The 19,394-nt window shown below is 38.5% G+C and overlaps 1 protein-coding gene across 2 annotated transcripts in view; it reads right to left on the minus strand.

The window, feature by feature from the left end:
• Window positions 1–19,394, minus strand: part of ctif (CBP80/20-dependent translation initiation factor) — a 77,575-nt gene that overhangs the window by 10,110 nt on the left and 48,071 nt on the right. The window contains exons 8-12 of one of the 2 annotated variants that reach the window (XM_023961200.2): window positions 14,060–14,136; window positions 11,591–11,671; window positions 5,671–6,250; window positions 3,876–4,175; window positions 282–437 (exon numbers count right to left, since the gene is read on the minus strand). In XM_023961200.2, coding sequence (XP_023816968.1) covers window positions 282–437; window positions 3,876–4,175; window positions 5,671–6,250; window positions 11,591–11,671; window positions 14,060–14,136 — 1,194 coding nt within the window. The remainder of the gene's footprint in view (window positions 1–281; window positions 438–3,875; window positions 4,176–5,670; window positions 6,251–11,590; window positions 11,672–14,059; window positions 14,137–19,394) is intronic. The other variant, XM_023961201.2, reaches the window with a different exon arrangement.

Here is a 19,394-nt window from a genome sequence, read left to right on the forward strand (position 1 = left end):
GCTACCAGACTTGGTTTCCATGGTTACAGGGGAGAGTGTGTGCAAGACAGAACAAACATCTAATGGGAACTTAACCGTAGGTCACACATGTTCCTGGAACTGATGTCATCCCGACTGATTGCGAGTCAAAAAAACACAACAACCCCAAAACCCAAATGTGGTTTCTGCTGTCTAGAGTGTGTCTGCTCAAAAACAGGAAACCAAACACAGACATACACACATCCATGAAGGAAGTCTCCCACTGGAGAATGGATGGGAGCGATTTTTGACTGCATACAGACCTCTCGAAGGCAAGTGTAGATGGGACACACCAACACCCTGAACGGTTCACCGGAGCTGCTCCTCATGGTTCCAAACACCTCGCATAAGAAAGTGATGAAACCTAACCACTGCTCCACATCCGACTGCTGGATCTCCCCGCGGCGGCAGAAGTCCTTCTGTACAGGTGAAAGAAAAGAGAAAAAAAAGTTTGGAACATAGACAGAAATGCTGCAGAGCTTTTGTAGTTGTGTGGGCAGCAGGTAGGCGGATATTTAAATGTTTATGAATTTAAAAGCAGCGGTGAGCAATCTTTCCTGGCAGGACCATTAATCATCATTACACATCTTTACAGACTCTCTGATGGGATTTTAGGTAGCCGACACACACATTAACCTTCAGCCTTAAAATACTTAAAGCCAAAAAGCAGCCGAAATCCACGGCAGGCACTCTTCTTTTATCTGCCAAAAGGAGAGGAGGGTGCTAAGTTTAAACTGATGGGTGCTAAACCCTGTCTGTGCTGTGGAAGTGTTGTGGTTAATGCGGGTTAATGCTCGATGTGCACTTGTGAAGCTGTTGGAGGGAAACTTTATGAAGAGTCTGAGCTGCTGCTTTCTTCCTTTCAGGACTCTACAAAGACCAGCAACTTCACATGTCAAATAATAGCTGAAACAAACGCACCAAAGAATAGAAAATGATCAAGTAACTGTCAGTAATAATGGTGAAATAAATCATGTTAAGCAGAAGCTTCTTTATGAAAGAAACAGTAGCTTTGTATATAAAAAAATAAATAAAACACACACACAAAACCCTCTTTTAATGAGCAGAGCAGTCACATGTTAATTGCCCCCATGTTGAGATCCAGGGTTCTAGCAGCAACATTTTTAATAAAGGCCCTCAGGAGACCACTTATGACATTTAAAATGTTTTATAGCCCCCCCCCCCCCCCCCCCCCCAAAAAAGTCAAAATGTCAAAGATGGGGGGGGGGGGGGTCTGTGCTCGTGGGAAGAAAAGATTAAAGTGAGTGATAAAAGAAAAAGACCACAGAGCAGTGAGAAAGTGGGAGTAAATAAGATGTGGCAATGGTTGCAAAAGGATCAAGGGAGGGGGTTTCTCTGCTGGATGGAGGATGAAGATTTTAGCCCCTTGAGATAAAAAAGTCTGGCTTTGGGGTAAAAAGGGGAAAACAGTGCAGCAGCAGCAGCAGCAGGTGGGTTAACATGGAGACCTTCTGAGCTTGTTTTCAGACTGACTGGCACCGTGGTAGACACACTTCAGGATGGAGACAAGTAATAAAGTGAGGAAAAAATACAAGTGTGGAGAGACATAGGGAGGGCATTGGTCTGTGTTGTTCAGGTCAGAGGAAGGACCACAGAGCTGATGAGGAGGAGAGGCAGAAAAGGAAAGTACAGAGGACGCAGCAGTCAAGTATGATATGGAGGAACATTTGTTTTCATCCCGGGCCCAAAACTGGAAATGTGCAGCTAAGTGAAGAGATGAAAGGTGAAGGAGAGCAGGTCTTATTGTCCCCTGGGTGTTCAGATTAGCTGCTTTGTCCACTGACATTTACAGTGTCTCACACTTAGCTGGACTCCACCTGGGGCTGCTTTCTCATAATATTAGGCTTCATTTAAATAAATGAAATCCTAGTGGGGATTTGGAAAGACAAAGAAAAATACATTTCTTTGTAAAATAGCAATATATATTGCAACATACAGTGTTTCATCTCCTGACCCACTCAAATCATCTTGTAAACTATTTTCAAAGCGTCCCTAGTGCTCTTTTAATTATGATTATGAGAATTTTAGCCCAAATCAAAAAACCAGTGTCGTTTTCTAGGACAACGTTTCCGCAGAGCGGCAATATTGATTTTATTCCCCTTTTTAGATAAACTTTTACATAAAGTGAGCAAAAAAACTGCGTTGGCTGTAGAGCATAATAACATGACACACATTCAAATATCCAACAGCTTTTTTCCTTTTTTTTACCGTAACTAATGAGATCCCACGAGATTCTTAACTGTGGAACTGCAGAATCAGTAGATATTACATTTTTAACTACAGACTGTGAGCTTGTTATCAAGCTGGAAGCTTATCGAACAATCCTAAACCAGTCTCCGGCAGCCCTTATCTTATGCTGTAGTTAGACAATGTTGGCTGCAGGACATGCAATCAAGACTACGTTGTGCTTGAAACTAATTTTGCAGTTTTCTTTTGGAATAGTAAATGAAATTTAAAAAAAAAAATTGTAACTTATATTTTAATCTTTAAATTTGTGGATATTTTTTTTAAAACATAATTTTAAAATATGCATATCAACAAAACGAAACACAAATTGTTTATTTCTCCTAACAGCACAAGGTAGTTAAAAACAGCAAAAGTTTTATAAGATGTTTTTTTTTAATAATAAATGAAGATGCAGAGCAAACACAGCTCTTAAAGGCTACGTTCACACTGCAGGGCTTAATGCTCAATTCGGATTTTTTGAAAAAATCCGAATTATTTGCTAGACCGTTCACATTTCCAAGTAAATCCGAACTTTTGTGATCTCCAGTGTGACCGTGACACGACCCAAACGAGACCCGCATGCGCAGAAGCCAGAAGAATACTCAACGGTGAACGACGTCACTTGTTTGCGGAGCAGATGTCAACAACAGTGTTGTCAAAAGCGGAGCTCTTTTTGTAATATTAAATTTATTTTCACGAAGGAGCAGCACAATTACAATCTTCTCATTTTAAGAAGGCAATGGAGTCGGGATCGTCTGTACCCACTGTTGTGGAATAGGAATGTGTATGTGTTGGGCCCGCGCGCCCCGTGTGTGCAAGCGCGTGCCGCGATAGAGAATAAGGGGGGGGGGGGGCAGTGTGGGCGCGCATTCATGTTGTGTGTTACGGAGGAAGGAGGATAAAAAATGATAATAAAAGAAGGTTTCCCCCAGATTAAATGCTATGGACTCTTTATTAACCCATTCTGGAGAATCTAAGGATCAGAACAGGGAGGAGGAGGAGGATCGCCTCGGGTCCCCCGCGCTTCTGAGCACGGTGACGGTCGGAAGGGGAGAAAGGAAAAAAAAGTTATAGCTGTAAAGGTTCAACACCACGCTCGGCCATTTATCTGGAAAATTTTTCAAAAACCGCCCAGTTGCGATAAGAGCCCTGGAGTTTGGCCTGAAAAGAGCGATCACCCCAAATATTAATCCAATCGGGGATCTCGCTTCCCTTCCACTGACTGATCTCAGCAGCATCGTCCACCATGGTTGATGTTTACGTTCTCGTTCCCGCCTACTTCACCGCAAAATGATGACGTTTGTTGCGTGTCGATGACGTACGATTCGGAATCAAGTCGCCTGGCCGGTCACACGGCGGTCGCAATTGAAAAGAACGGCTACAATTCGGAATCAGGACGGCAAACCCACGGGGCCTGGGTCGCAATTGAAAAGATCGGATCTGTGTCATTCAGACTGTCATGAAAAGATCGGAATTGGGCCGCTTAGGGGCAAAAAATTCGGAATTGGGTCGTTTCAGCCTGCAGTGTGAACGTAGCCAAATATGCTGTTTTGTGGAAACGTGAAAGAACAAAAGATGCTAAAAGTGAAAAAGCAGTGGGACGCCTTTACCTGCAGCCGGTTGAGGAGCAGCGATCTGAACTTGGTCCCCTCCACCATAAACAGCGCCATCTTGTCACAGAGTTTAGCGGCGGTTGCTGCAAAGCTTCGATCAGACACGGCCTTTGAGTAGATGGTGCTGACCACCTGGGCCAGCGACTCCTCAGACTGCGCCGAGCATTGTGCCTCCTCCATGAAGGAGGCCAGCTGCTGCTCCACCCCGCTGCTGTTGCTCCTCATGTTGTTGAGGAGGTCCACCAGTCGGTCTAAGCTCTGCGATCCGGACTGGGATTTTTCCACGTGAGCTTCTTCCTGGAGAAAGTCGAGGGGGAAAGGGGCAAGATGTTAGACTTGTTTAGCTGCAACGCTTCATGCTGTAGAGATTAAAAAAGAAAAGAAAATGCATATTAGAACAGTTGAAACATTAAATGAAAGGGCTGGAAACAGTCAGGATGGTCAGTATATCACAGTAATAACAGCAAGCCGTTGCACTGGGGGATAAAAATGAACATTAAAAAATATATTAACGAAAATATGTTTAAAGGCTGTTGGATTTTAAAGTTGAAGACGTTTCACCTCTTATCCAAAAGGTAGAATTGTCCGAATTGTCAAAGCCTTTTGGATAAGAGGTGAAACGTCTTCAACTTTAAAAACCAAGTCCAGATGACAACCTTTAAACATACTACTATGTTTAAAAAAATATTTTTTCGCCATCAAAAATGTAATCAGCTGCATTCTGAAATACAACTTTGCAGCAAACACTAAAATTAGTCTGTTCTTGCCGCGGCCAACTGAAACACTGTTGGAATCTGAACATAAGTGAAGAGAAATTATATTGTTTGAAATCAAAACTTTTTGAGTTCATGTGAGCGTGTTTGCTGGCGTGAAGGCAAAGGAAATTTAAGTGAGATTCTGTAAAGACCCACTCCGATGAGAATCGAGTTTTAGGTGCTATTAACAGATACTTGTGGTGTTTTCTGAAGGATTTATATAAAAAGATCAAGCTTAAAATTGTATTTTTAAGTATTTCGTTTTGAAATTGTTGTGAATCAGGCGCGAAAGAAAAAATACAATTTAGAAAAGTGCTCATTTGAGAAGTAGAAAAAAAATGCTGGTTGGGACACCAGCTCCATGCTAAGAGCTCTCAGCGACGGGGAGAGGAAAGGGGAGCGGGGTCGTCAGTGCCAACAGTCCCCCCACAACTCAGAGGTAAATTTCTGATGAACTCCTGCCACTCTGCAGGAACTATGTTCTAGAAAACCACACAGGTATTTTGATTTTGGCTAAAATTGGGATAATCATAATTAAAAAACCACTGAGAACGTTTTTATAATAGATCGAAAAATGATCTGAGTGGGACTTTATAGGAGCTTCTCGAGGAGAGGATTTGAGCTACTGCAACATTTGAAATTTATTACTTCTCATAGGACAATGATTTTTTCCAATGAAAATGAAAATCATATCAGATGGTTGAATAATGCTTCTAGTACAGAAAATGAAGAGATTTCCTTTAGAATGACCAAACACCATCAGAAATGACAGAGAAGGGTTGAGCGTAGTGATGAAATTGTCTGAAGGGAAATCAGTTAAAGATGGAAAAACGGATGCATTTTCTGCACGATAAGGGGCTGTTGTCTCTGCCGCTTTGGAGGTGTTGGTGTGCATGATGAGCACGTACAGAAACCTTCAAGGCAGACTTTGTGGAGACAAGAACAATTATTAAAACCAACCTGTGATGTTTGCACACATGCAGATCAGGGCTGGTTACTGTAATTCTGACTGACAGAACTAAGCAGCTTTACAGTACCTTGTCCTTTAGTCTCCCCCTCAGTCGTTCCTTTGACGACTGCAGAAGACTGACTTTGGGCTGCTCCGACTGGCCCTCGCTGGCCTTTCCACCTCGCTGGGGGTTGGGACATTCTTTCCTAACTATTAGATCTGGTAAAGGGTCTGTACTATGTGTTGAGTCAGGTCTGGCTGAGTCATTGGGACTCCTACTGCTGTCGTTTTGCTTCAGTGGTCTGCTCTGCTTGTCATCCACTTTTACATTCTCAGTGTCTTTGTCTTTGGTTGCTCTGGGGGGCACTCCTTTTTCCCATGGGGCATTAGTCGGTCCTTGCCCTTGACCTTTCTGGTAGTGGTGCCGGTTCTGGCTGTATCCGTGACTTGGCCCCGCCGTGCGCTGCCCTCCTTGGTACTGGCGAGGTGGCCGACTGTGTCTGTTCTCTCCAGGTTCTGTCAACGTCTGCTGTGGTTGGTTGGGATATTGTTGCTGGGTTCGATCCCACTGCAGCTGAGGTGACTGCTGTTGAATCTGCTGAGGGAGGGTTTTCGCTCCTCCTCCTCCTCCTCCTCCTCCTCCTCCGCCCTGAGGTCGCTGCTGCTTCCTAAAATAAGAGCAGGTTTCAGTTAGCATCAGTGTGATGTAGCAGCAGCTGTCCTGGACCTGCACTGTTATGTTCCTCGCTGGGTTTCTCGCAGAAGCCAGCTACTGCTGTCCTGTGACAAGTAAAAAAAACAAAAAAAAACCTTTTACAAGCACTAACCTGACTATCATCCAAATAATCACCCACTCAGCTGCATATATATTCAAAGTCCACATGTCTGCTTACATGTGGATGCACACTGCGTCTGTTTTCCTGCCCTGCATGGTTGTGTCCTGTTGGTCACAGCACACAAATTCTATTAGAAGTTTTTTTTAGAGTCAGTAAACCTACATCCTTCTTTTCATTAAGTCAAATAAAAATGTATTATTTTAAAAATAAATGAATACATGAGTTGAGTTAATACAATAATATTATAAAAAATACAAAAATGTCACAAATAAACTATTTTGTGCTTGTGGTCAAGCAGCTTTTTTTTAATTTACAGTCTTAGGTTATGTAACTAAATGTCCTATTATGCTTCATAGAGCAAAAAAACTAGGATTTTTAAACATTTCTTACAGGTCTTTCACAGTCGACTATCTTGTTGCTAAGTGAGCTCATCCAACCTCGCTTTTAGTAAGCAGTATTTTTGTCTTTTTGTGTCACATTTATTTATAACTCGTTTTTTCTTTGTTTAAATTAGATTTAGCCCTGTATGATTTTTTTATTATTGATTAATAAGTCTGAAGCTTAGGGACGGTTCTTCACTTGTACTTCCTGTGAGAGCATACACTGCAAAGATAGGGCCTTATAATTAGTCAAAGATTCTTACCCCAATGGCAGAATTTCTTTAAATAAGCAAAAATCTGTCAAAGAAGTAAGAAAAGTGGTCTTACCAAAGACATTTTTTTAAAAAATAATTCTAGGTGGTAAAATTACTTTTTTTTTTAAAGATAATTTTTCTTGAAACAAGTTTTTTTTTTTTTTTTACATTCTTAGAATTCAGTTTTTGCATTGTAGGTTGTGTCTATAATGCTCAGTTTTGTGTTTTTACCAAAACAAAATGATGTAACAGTAAAACAAAAAGAGCATTCATTTATCTTGGTCTTAAGGTTTAGATACATCAGTGTCTAATGTATATATAACCTTTTCTATCCACAAATAAAACCAGATAATCATTTTGCACCTACAATACTTTTACCAGGATTGGAATGTTTCTCATTCTGGTTCTTTATTATTTTGTGCCATTTTGTCTTCATTTCACCAAAATCAAATATGTTCATCATTTTTAAACATCACACATCTAAATGTATATTTGTCCCTTTAGTGTCATCTTCTACTACTACAAGTTTTATTATGAGTATTGTAAAGTGAGGGATTACTTGACACTAACAAGTAATCTGACCTGTATTACAAATTAGAAGTACCTTGCACAACAGCGGTTATGGCTGCATTGAGTTCACAGTGACATAGATCATCAAGATTACACCAAGTAAAATGTGAACACAAAAAAAAAACACGCTAAATCTCTACGAATTTAAATATAATGCAGTCACAAACAATTGCAAGTTGCCAAATATTCTCAGCAGATATGACAAGGACAAAAAAGAATTGTAATAATCTAAATTCTTAGTGTCATGTTTGCGATGTAGACTTTTTTAGAAACTTGCACTAAAACGTAGAAGCGGCGTTTAGATTGACAGATGACTATTTCATTATTTTATTTGTTTTGCTGTGTGTCCTGTCCAGAAGCTGAGCAAACTTCTTTTTTTTTTTTTTACAAACCCTTTTTTTTTTTTTTTTACAAATATGGTAAACAAGAGTATATTTAAATAAACCCTTGATTTGTATAAAAAACTAAAATACATTTGAAAAAAATAATAAGAATAGTCTTTTAGGTATTTAGATCTAGATCCTAAGCATGGGTAGGATAGAATAAAAAAGGGTAAAGAAGGGAAGGAGTAAAGAGAAACTAATACATTGTCACAGGAAAAAATTAAAACACGCACAACTGCACATCCAAGCTAACTCACACATGCATATGTTTACCAACACAAACACAGGTAACCCATTTTTCAGGCACACATACTAACACCAGTGTGAGCAGACAGGTGGGTTCAGGTAAGTTGGTTTATTAGTATCACAATATTACTGAACAGAAGAGGAGATGTGAACCCCCAAACCCTCTGCATAGCCCATGGGAAGCAGCACGGACCACCCACTGGGGCTGGAGCAGGGGGAGCACAAACCCCAACTCCTGCCCAGGCAGAGATGGCAGAGATGCCCCCAGATGCCCCATGCATCACTGCCCAAGAGTCCTGAGCAACCCCACCACCACCACCACCACCACCACCAGAGATTGACAGGTGACCTAACTCATCTGCTCAAACATTGTTGATGGGTGTGTTCAAATACCGTATTTCCAGACTATAAGTCCCTCCGGACTATAAGTCGCACCAGCCCAAAAATGCATTATAAAGTAGAAAAAAACACAGATAAGTCGCACTGGACTATAAGTCGCATTTTGACGGGAAATTTATTTGACATAATCTGAGACCATGAACTAATAACTTGCACAAACTCATATGACACAATCATAGCAGACTGTTTATCTCATAATTTCACAGTAATTCTTTCTCATACTTATTTTTTTATTCCTTACATGAAGCATCATTAGCCAACTAATACTCTGTTTTCATCCTGTATTTGTAGAAACAGTTGTCGTTTTTATTGCATTTCTGAATAAATGAAATCATTGGAAAATAGAATATTATGTTGTTAGCCTTCAAGATCTTACTGTAAAAAAAGTTTGCTGATTCTCTGAGTCACTTAACATACTCTTAACACTCAACATACCTCATACATCAAATTGACCCAGGAATATCATCTCTGTTCCTCACAAATGAACATAACAGGAGGGTTAACAATGTATTCATTTCAATTTAGTTCTAATATAAGTCACTGCTGAGTATAAGTCGCACCCCTTGCCAAACTATGAAAAAAAGGGCGACTTATAGTCCAGAAAATACGGTATGTCAAAACCATATTTCCTAACTATTCGCTCAAGTCTTCAATGACGAGATATAGATATAATATAATCAATTTTGCCATTACAAACACATAGGTCACATGACCACAGGGTAACACAGTCAACATTGAGGATCCATAAACAAAGTTTGCTTTTAAACAACAACAAAAAAAAAAATGATAAAAGAAAAGTCTGTCTTCAAAAAAATGTTTAAATTCAACGTGGGCCCAAAATGATAGAGTTGCTTTGTGTTTGTTTTTTATTTGTTTTCTTAATCATGGAAGCTGAAGTGAGCGTTTCTTAATTATTCAAAAGTGACCTTTAACAAAAGCACATCAAAGAAAATGGATGAGGCAGACATTTCTGCGGTTAGGGAACAAAGACACAAACCTTTGCAGCAGAACTATTTGACACATTCATACTTAAAAGTTCAAACTTGAACCTCTTCCATATGAGTTTTATTAGCCCTGGGAATGCTATGAGTGATTAAAACAAACAAAACGACTATATCTTCTTGGAAAAGTAAAAGTAATTGTTGCCCCTAGCAAAATAGTTTCAGATTAGTGTTGGAAGCTGGAATGAGAAAAGTATTTACATTGAATTACATCAAACAGGCGATCATCTTTTTGGATAAATTAGCCATTAGCAATGGCTGTTAAAATCTAATTATGTAAATGTAAAATCCGTTCTTTCAATTGTACTATATAGTATAAAACGCCAAAATTTCAATGGTTTACGGGAGCTGCAGGTTCGTGGGGTGTCATAGAGAAGAGCGGGCACACCTTAAGTGGAGCACAGGTGTGTCCTGCAGGCTTTTACGGCCACCTCCAGGAAAGTCGTGAAAATAGAACGTACAATTGTTGCATGTGTGGTAAGGGTCTTCTGCATTTAAAGGCCCACTCCAATGAAAATCGTTTGTAATTAAAACTGCGTTTCTGAGTATTTCTTTATTCAGATGGTGATGGATCAGGAGATTAAGACCGGTCATTTGAAACGGACATGGATGGGCCATAGTCTCACTGCTCTACTCTGGTCCTCCTCACCCCCTCATCTTCATTTTCCTTGTCTGAGCGTGCATCTGGCTCAAAACTGTACAGCTAGATAGCTCCAAAAACAAAAAATAAATTTGAAATTCAGAATCTTGTCATTTCACAGAATTGTAAGGGAGTTTAGTTTTTTTTACAATTTTTTTCAGCTGCCTCCTGTCTCTCAGAAAAGCTGGAAAAAAGTCCTCACAAAAGAAACGGCCTCCACTGTTAAGTGTAATTTGTGTTTATCACAGTGTGCCTTTAAACTTGCGTTCACAAAATAAAAACACTTATTTTCCTGAGCTTTCACCAGTCAATCCTAACCAGTGCACTTATTGTGATGTTTCTTTTTGGTGTGGAAATCTAAACATTGAAAGTTCTTTTTGAGCAGTTCTTTTTTTTAAATGTAAACACGTCAGACGGGCTGCACTGTAAACACGCACAGCTGTTTCTTTCTAAAGGGCCGCCGCCATCAACTTATCACTACAGCAGATACAGGTGAGGCCAAGTCTACAAAGCCCCAAAATCCGGAGGATTAAGAATTTAGGCTTGACAAAAGTGATGAGATGTCTGTCTGTGTGATTCCTTTTTTTGACATCCACAAAATGGCACTTCTTAAATCACTAAGCCATAGAGCACATGCGCATAGACACACACTTAAAAATTTAGGAAATATTAAATCTCAGTCAGTGAAAAGGGTTTTAAATTTTGACAGATAATTTCTGTTTGCTTACTATCTCATAAGATGTCCAGCTAATCTTGTAATAATACAGAGAAGTGCCAGTGAGACATTTAAATGTCGATCCCATTAAAAGAGTGAACACTGCATCAGTCCTGGTGCTGAACATCCGTTTGTCATACAGCAGCCAAGAAGCTGTCAGCATTTTGGATAAATGATGACATTTCACCAGCTTTTTTAATATTTACTTACTACATTATAAAATTGGGATAGACTTTTCTTTAGGGTGAGATGTTAAAATATAAATTACTCTGACGGTTATACTTTTCTAAATTGCTTCATTTTCAGCCTATATTTCTTACATTCACATTTTCTATTATTGCTTATTTTATAAAGTCTGCGTTTTATTATATATATTTGTTTGTATTGTCTGCCCACTTTAAAAATAACTCTTTCTGGAATAAAGATAATAAAAGCCTTCTATTTTATTCTAAATGTGTGATTTTCAGACAATAAAAGTTTTGCTAACTGGAAAAAAGGGTTTTTTAAAGAGCAGGACAAAAAGATCAATACTAAAAACATTTATGGCCCCATGAACCTCAGAACTTTGGAGTTGTACCACTAACCTGGCCGAGACTTGCCGTTTCCCCCCCGGGCCTGTAGGCAATAGTACGGTTAACTGCCCTCGGGTGAAGTGATCAAATGTTCTACAAGCAGGAGAGGAGGGTATGCCACAATGCAGGTGATAAGAACAGACAGAAGACGCACGGAATTGATGGGAGGAGAATTTTCACAGAGGAGGAAAATAAGAATTTCAGGAGGAAGAAGCAAAGCAAAAAAGAAAAACAAAACAAACTACAGGTTGATAACATCATAAAAACAACATGTGAAGAACTGCAGAGTCCAGAAGAACACTACAGTGACTAAAAAGGTACAAACGAATTGGCAGATGTGATCATGGGAAGAGGCAGAATGAAGACGATCAATCAATCTGTTTGCTGAGAATGGATGAAGAATTCATGGAATCGCTGGTTGACCCAGACTGCAGAATTGATCGACTCCGGGGAAGAGAGGGCTGCAGGCCAGACGGTCAATACCACGGCTAGAAACTCCACACTGCCCACAACACACTGACTTAATGGACTGTGGGGAGACAAGCTTTAACTGCCTGACTGAGCATCTGCATTTAGAAATCTGTAGATTTTGAATAAAACTGAGCGAAATGCAGCATATGTGGGCATAAATGCATGCAGAACCGGTATGGATAACACTTAATATCAATAAAAGAAAAATATCCTTTCTATGAAAAACAAACTCTTATAGAGTCAGTGACCCACAAACACTTACCGGTAGGTGAAGCACAGACTGGAATTTAATCAAAAATGACCTTAAAGGGATGTTTTTTCTAGTTATGTTAACAAATGTTGTAACTTTGTAAAAAAAATATAGATATTACTAAGTAATTAAAAAACTGCTAAAGAAGGATTTAAGGAACATTTTTAACCACTAAAATTTTATATGAACTAAAACTACAGCTTGAATAGAAGGCTGTGAAAAAACTGTTACTGTTGATGGAATTATTTATGATAAATATTTGAAGACAAATCTTCTCACAGTGAACAAAGAAAAACATCAACTGTTTGCATCACAAGAAAAAGTAAAAGTGCCTTTTGTCAAGTTATTATGAACTGGTTCAGCATCAGTGGAACTTGTAGAACAACTGAACAAAAACTGTTAGTACATCATCATCTTGTTTTACCTTTTAGTAACAAAGACCCACTCCGATCATCATTTGATCCATTTTAAAAGTCTTCCCAGTGGGCTTTTGATTCTGATGTTGCCGTTTTTAGCCAAAATCAGAAGCCTGTGCTGTTTTCTAGGACATAGTTTCTGCAGAGCGGTAGGAGTTCATTAGAAATTCACATCTAGGTGGTGATCGGAGCTTGCTGCTCTTTTCCCTCCCGTTGCTGAGAGTTCTCGGTTTACACTAATTCCAGCTATCTTACAGCCCCTCACACCCCAACCTAACATTACAGATACAACAAAAATGGCGATCAATATTGGAGCTATCCAGTCTTGAGCCAGATTCCAGCTCAGACGAGGAAAACGAAGGCGTACATGGATCTATTTGTCTGCAAGTAAATGCATCGGAATGGAGCGGAGCTGGGAGCAAAATGCCTCCCCAGAGTATTATGTACGGCATAAATAAAATCTTTTCAAACAGCATTTTTTTCATCTAATAATTTTAATGAAAAGAAAATACTTAGAAATGCAATTTTAAGCTTAGTTTTCTTTATACATGTCTTCCATTGTCAGAAAAAAGCCACATGAACATGTTTAAAATCCACTATTTTTATCAGAGAACATTTTTTTAAAGATTATTTCATCATGTTACAGCCTAAAGTAAATATAAAGTATATAGAAATAATAAAAAATAATAAAAAAATTACTCTGGGATGCAACAATTCTGTGACACAGAATTGTACGACAGCAAGATGCACAAGATAACAGGATAGACCTTGTTGATGTTTCCTGTTCACAAAACACAGAGCGAAACCTAAGCAGACTGCTGCTGGCTCCATTCCTCGGTTTGGACATTTCTTTGCTGCAGCCATTCCACATAAACACAAAATTCCTGGAAAGACTGATTATTTGCTTCACTTAAAAACAGGAATAAGGTGTTTTTCTCAGTTTGGTTAAAAAAACAATCTCCTTTTTCTTCCTGAATACAACCAAAATATTTTCTGTGGGCCTGTTTCTTAGCAACTGAAGAACAGTTTTGTAGTGACATCAAGGCAGGAGTGAGAGGTTTTTTTTCTCCTCAAGTATATAGTTTCAGCGAAGTCAGATTTTATAAAATCTACAGAAATTAATTAGGAAAAAATAATAATTACATTTTAATGATAAACCAATTGGGACAGTAGAGTCAAGAAATCAGGCATCTAAAAAGAAGTTAGACCTTATCCTCCAACACAAATGACAACTGCTACGTTTATTTACTTTTCTAGTAAGGTGTAGAGCCTGCATGTGTCTCTTCTCTTTGCCTCGACTCGTGTGGGTCTATGTCTGTTGTATGCGTATGTGTGCTTGGTTACCGTCGGTCATTCCGTCTGCGTCTGAAGAGCTTTTTGGTGTGTGCGATCTCAGCGTCATTAGGAAAGGGTGGGAAGACCTGCAAGGAGCAAATGTTGCATAAGGAGCAGCAGCTGAAAACACAGACAATTCATCACACTTCACTTTAATATACTTTATCTAAACCTAATGCTTGTGTTCTTCACACTAAGGTTGGAATGGCAGATAAACCACCACATGCTTCAGGAGTGTCTCACATTCAGATGTGCGACATGACAGACTCATGTCTGAACGGTTTCTATATGTATGTCTTTTTTCTAGATGTCTGAAAATTTCAAATATTTAATCATTATTTATATCTTAATTTAGAACAAGAGATCAGACATACATAATAGATTAAAAAAAAAAACAAATATTTCGAAGATAGAAATTATATTTGTCACTCAAAAACAAGGAAGTTGATTGAAAACTTTAGCAGTAGAAAAAACATAAAAATCACTGTTTTGGAACATTTTACAACAAATTCAGTTTTCCTTCACTCAAAGCTTTGCTGATTACAGTTACAGTAGATAGATGATAATTTTAAAATGTATTTATTTCAAATATTTAAGCATGATAAGAAGATAGAACATGAAGACACAGCAACACCTAAAAAAAATACAAAAAGACTAACAACTAGAAACCACCTTAATGTAAACTGACATTATTTCCAACAGAAACATTTTCTCCTTTATGTACTTGAGAGTTTTAGTTTGAAAATAAAAAATCTTTAGACATTTTACTTTGAAGGTTTATTTCCTTTCAGTGACAGTAGTGTATACATTAGTTCATACAATTAGTTAGAATTCAATATTTTTCAACTTTTTAAAGCCATAATTTCACTGCCTGAAGTTTCTTTTTAGTATACTTTTATAAAGATTGCAAACCAGTGGTCTTAAGACATAAAAATTTGCACAAATTACAAATATTTATGTATCCATATACATCTTTTAGCTTTAACTGCTTGAAAGATGTGAAGAACAGATGTTTCTAAGAACTCGCTTAATCCCAGCTCAGTAATGTAGTTCAATATTGACCAGTTGGTCATTTTTGATCTATTAAAGTTTATGGCATTTTACCAAAACTTGGGCGTACCAAAGTGCTTTACAACTCAATAAAACAAAAGGATAAAAGTCGTTTTGGCCATTTGTGACTCTGAACTGAAACACGCACAACTTTCCAGTTTTTCAGCAGAACCTAAACTTGAGGAATAAATGGACCAAGCTTGGTTTTTGGAAAAGCCAAACCACTTTGCCTAATAATATTTGAAGGTATGCGTCAGGAAACTATCAAACGTCACTGAAGCAGCCAGCCCTGCTCTAAAGAGGAAGGAGTCAAAGCAGAACCTTAAACACCCCCACCTGTTTGACAGGAAATATAAGCATCAGATAAATGTGCAGCTAACAGGAGAATATTTATTTAACCAAACATGAAATCTGCTGAACTAAAAGTTTTAGGACTCAAGGACTGGTTCTGGTAACCTCTATTAATTACAAAAACAAACAAAAAAAATTTTTAGGGCTTTTGAAATCTACACATTTCTGTACCGTTTCTACCTAAACATGACTAAACTTTTGATGTTCTGCTGAGCACAGAGACGTTTGTGTATAGAGCAAACTCACTGCTGCCGAGTTGGACTTTAATTAACGACACCCAACTGTGTGACACCTCTCATTCTGAAGATAGCGTGTCGACAGTTATTATATTATGGCTTGGTGGTATGCAGCACTATTCACTTAGCTCAGACTAATGAGCTTTTTTTTTTTCCTTCCTGTAAATCTTTAATTTAAAAGTGACTAAAATATTTTCCATTTATCTTTCCAGCTTGACAGCAGACGTTCTTGGATGCAAAGAGTGTTTATTTGAAAAGGGAAAATACACTTAAAGAACATTTAAGATATTCTTTTAGAGGTGGCGTCCATATTCTTATTTTGCTGAAACAAGGTCTGTTGGATATTGCTCTCTACTTATGCATCTCACTTCATTTGAAAAAGAAATAACAACTATCATCCATAAAACATTATGCCTGTCAGTCAAAGAGAACATTTTCCCCTTCACTCCTTGTCACTATGAGCGGTTACCATGGTTACAGGTGGCTTGGGACCAGTGCTGTTAGGTAAACATACAGTGTGCGAGGACGGGCGGTGTTGTGAAGAGGAGGAGTGCATAAATAAGCTCCATTACGAACAGCTGTGAACACATTGTAACGTCCAAGACGTGACACATGAGGAGTGAGTACGCCGTGTGTGTCATCCTGTCCCAATGAAAGTTCAGGGTACTGGTGTTCAGTTAGGGTGTTTGGGGCTCATGCCTGTGCCGAGGGGGAAGAAACTTTCAACCCCTGACATTGAGCAACAGTTTGACAACAGTCGGCAAGGAAAACAGCTTACGCAGCTGTTTGCATAATCACTCCGTTCTTCCTTGTTCAATTTCTCAGGAAAATTAAAAAAAAGGCAAAAACAGCCCCTACTTCTGATTCATAAATGCCCCCATGTTACTCATTTTGCAACTGCAGCATTTTCCGTGTAATTTCCATTCTTGGGTTTTACTTTCACAGAAGCTTTAACTTTATTCCATAAAGAAAGCAGTGTACATGTAAAACAGTCTTTTTGCTAGCTGGGGGTAAAAGGCTCAGATGTTGATGTTTACTGCAGACTCTGACAGCCAGAAATCTTCAAATGTGTCATCAATGCCCTGCTCTGCTACTTTCAGAGCGGCTGTCGGGGAAAGGTTGGGTTCCATTACCAGTCCTCTTACACCAGAGTACAAAAGTGTGTCTGAACACAGGGTTTCTGCTTTTTACTTGTGGCGCTAATGTAGTAGTGATATACATCTGTCAAGCTTTTTCCTCCCCCAGGTTATAACCACTTTGCACCAGGACACCCAAAGAGATAAAAGTACTCTCTAAGTAGGCGGCAACTTTTTCCTTTTTTCCTTATCGTACTTTCATTTTTCTAAGGTCTCATTAACCAGTAGTGTGCCTTTTAGTGGATTATAATTAATCGACTTAATTTATATTCCTACGATCCAACCAGATCGATGCGTCTGAGGCAAGTTGTTAATATGATCGACCAATACCATTATAAAATCATTTCAAAATGATATAAATCGATCTATAATCAATACTGGAAAATACCATTTGGATTGAGGTATGGTAGGTTGGTTGTACTAAAAACGACCATCGCAGTGGAAAACACACACGTGATGTCAGCAAAAAATGATCAAGCCATCATCACAGTCCAATGTTTGGAATTTAGCAAAGACATGTGACCATACAGTGTGCTAGAATGTTCTATTAATGCTCAGTTTGTATCATTTTGTTGTGGAAAAACAACGGAGAGCTGAACTTTAGGAAACTAAAATGTGAATAGATTTGACATAAAGTCTTTTTTACTTGTTTCTACACGTTTAATTCACACTTGATTATCTTGCAGGACATAAAAGGAATCTGTCACACTGGTTACATTTTTGGCTAAAGATGTCCTAGATCTATGTTAGATCTGTGAATTAAATCAGATTTTTCAAAATGAACCAATAGTGACTATGAAACGTATCAGCAACCACAAATTGTTATATGAAATTAATCATTAAAATGAATCGTTACACCCTTTGTGGATTGAAAACATAACTACACACATAAAAGTTAAACTTGATCAAGTTTTTAGTTGGCAGATATTGAGACTCATCAATAATAAAGAATGAACCATGTATGTCTAGAAAAGGAGTAATCTGAAAGCTGAAAAATGGCCCAAGCGGAAGAGCGTAGTGTTTGTGTAAAAGCTATTTGCAGGCTAGCAGGCATGGATAGGTAGATCAAAGCGAGCTTTGAGCTGTCCTGGTCCTCAGCCAGAAGACCTGTTACCTACATGCAGCCAGTGTGAGTGCTGTGGACGTGACAATGATGCCGAAGGGGGGGATGAATGGCAGAATGTTGACAGAAAGAGAAACATTTCCATTTGTTGCTTGTGTGCTTTTGGCTAAAAAAAGGTTTAAAATATTTTATTGTATTTGTTAAATATTCAATAAAAGATTTAATCTTTATAAATCTTAATATCTTTAATAAAAAATGCTGATAAAATAGCAGGATTAAGGAAGAGTAATGTAAATATAGTTGTGTTAAAACTTATTGGTAACAAAAGAGTTTTAGGCTGTTGGGGTAACATTGGAGACTGTCTCAGTAAATCCAGTTGGAGTAAATAGATCCATCGTTCAGGGAGGGAGAGTAAATTATTGCGCATTCTCGGTAACAATTTGATTAGATAAAGCTATAACGGTGCGATTTACGGTTAGAGGCAGGAAGACTGGTGGCCTGGGCTCTTCCCCTTTATTGGAAACGGTGCGAGACAGCAGTAGGTGTTTGCGTTTTGCTTGATTTGCTACCATGAGGTACCCTGCATTGATGTGGCACTTGTACAGAAGTGGAGACTGAGCCGAACAAAGGCGAGTTTAGTCATGAAAATAAAGCTATATTAGCTTCACTGCCAGCTTTTTTTGTGTAAGGATTTTTTTTTCAACATATATCTGTTTGTATGTAAGTTTATAATAGAATAAAAATATGAAAAATGTTTTAGTATGAAACAAACATGGCTTTACCACAAAAGGATTTAGTTCAGAGACTTTAGAGACAGAGGACGGTGGTTTGGGGTTAAATGCGTCCAGACAATTTGAGTTTCTTGAAAAGGCTCAATCAGCTGAAAAACAAAAATTATTTTGTGCAATCAGACCTTGAGATTTAAAATAGATCCTATTAAGTGCATTACAAGGAAGCTAACTGACAAATCATTGAAAGTGCAAGAAAAAAAAAGGTATTAGTACTTCAACTTTACATCTTTGGTATCAATGTCTTTGTCAGTCCCTTCATAACAATGACACTGCTTTAGTGCAGCGAAGGTACAAGTGTCCGGAAAGGAGAGTAAGGAAATGAGAACGCCACGGCAGCTGGAAATGTGAAGAATGGATTCAGAATGAAGATTAGGAGGACTTTCTCTGCAATAGCATAGAAAGTGAAGTCCATGATTTCCTGTCATTTCTGGTGCGTAACAATTCTGGCATGATGCTCCGTCATCCAGCCCATTGTTCTTCCCAGCTTATTTATGTTACAAGGAGGCCATTGGCCAAGAGCAATAAATTTAAAACTAGTCCAGGGCTGGACTGCAGGACAGGTTGTTGAGAACAGAGGAGACAGCAAGAATGATGGGAAGAGAGGCTGTCAATGCAACAAGGTGAGAAGACGGTGGGATGATTAAGCACAAAAGACTAATGCTCAAATATGCTTAATTAAAAAAAACAACAATATTCTATTTAAATAAAGGTTAAAAA

This window comes from Oryzias latipes, chromosome 12, assembly GCF_053564925.1.
Source record: "Oryzias latipes strain Hd-rR chromosome 12, Olatipes_Hd-rR_3.1".
In the NCBI taxonomy this organism is placed as follows: Eukaryota; Metazoa; Chordata; class Actinopteri; order Beloniformes; family Adrianichthyidae; genus Oryzias; species Oryzias latipes.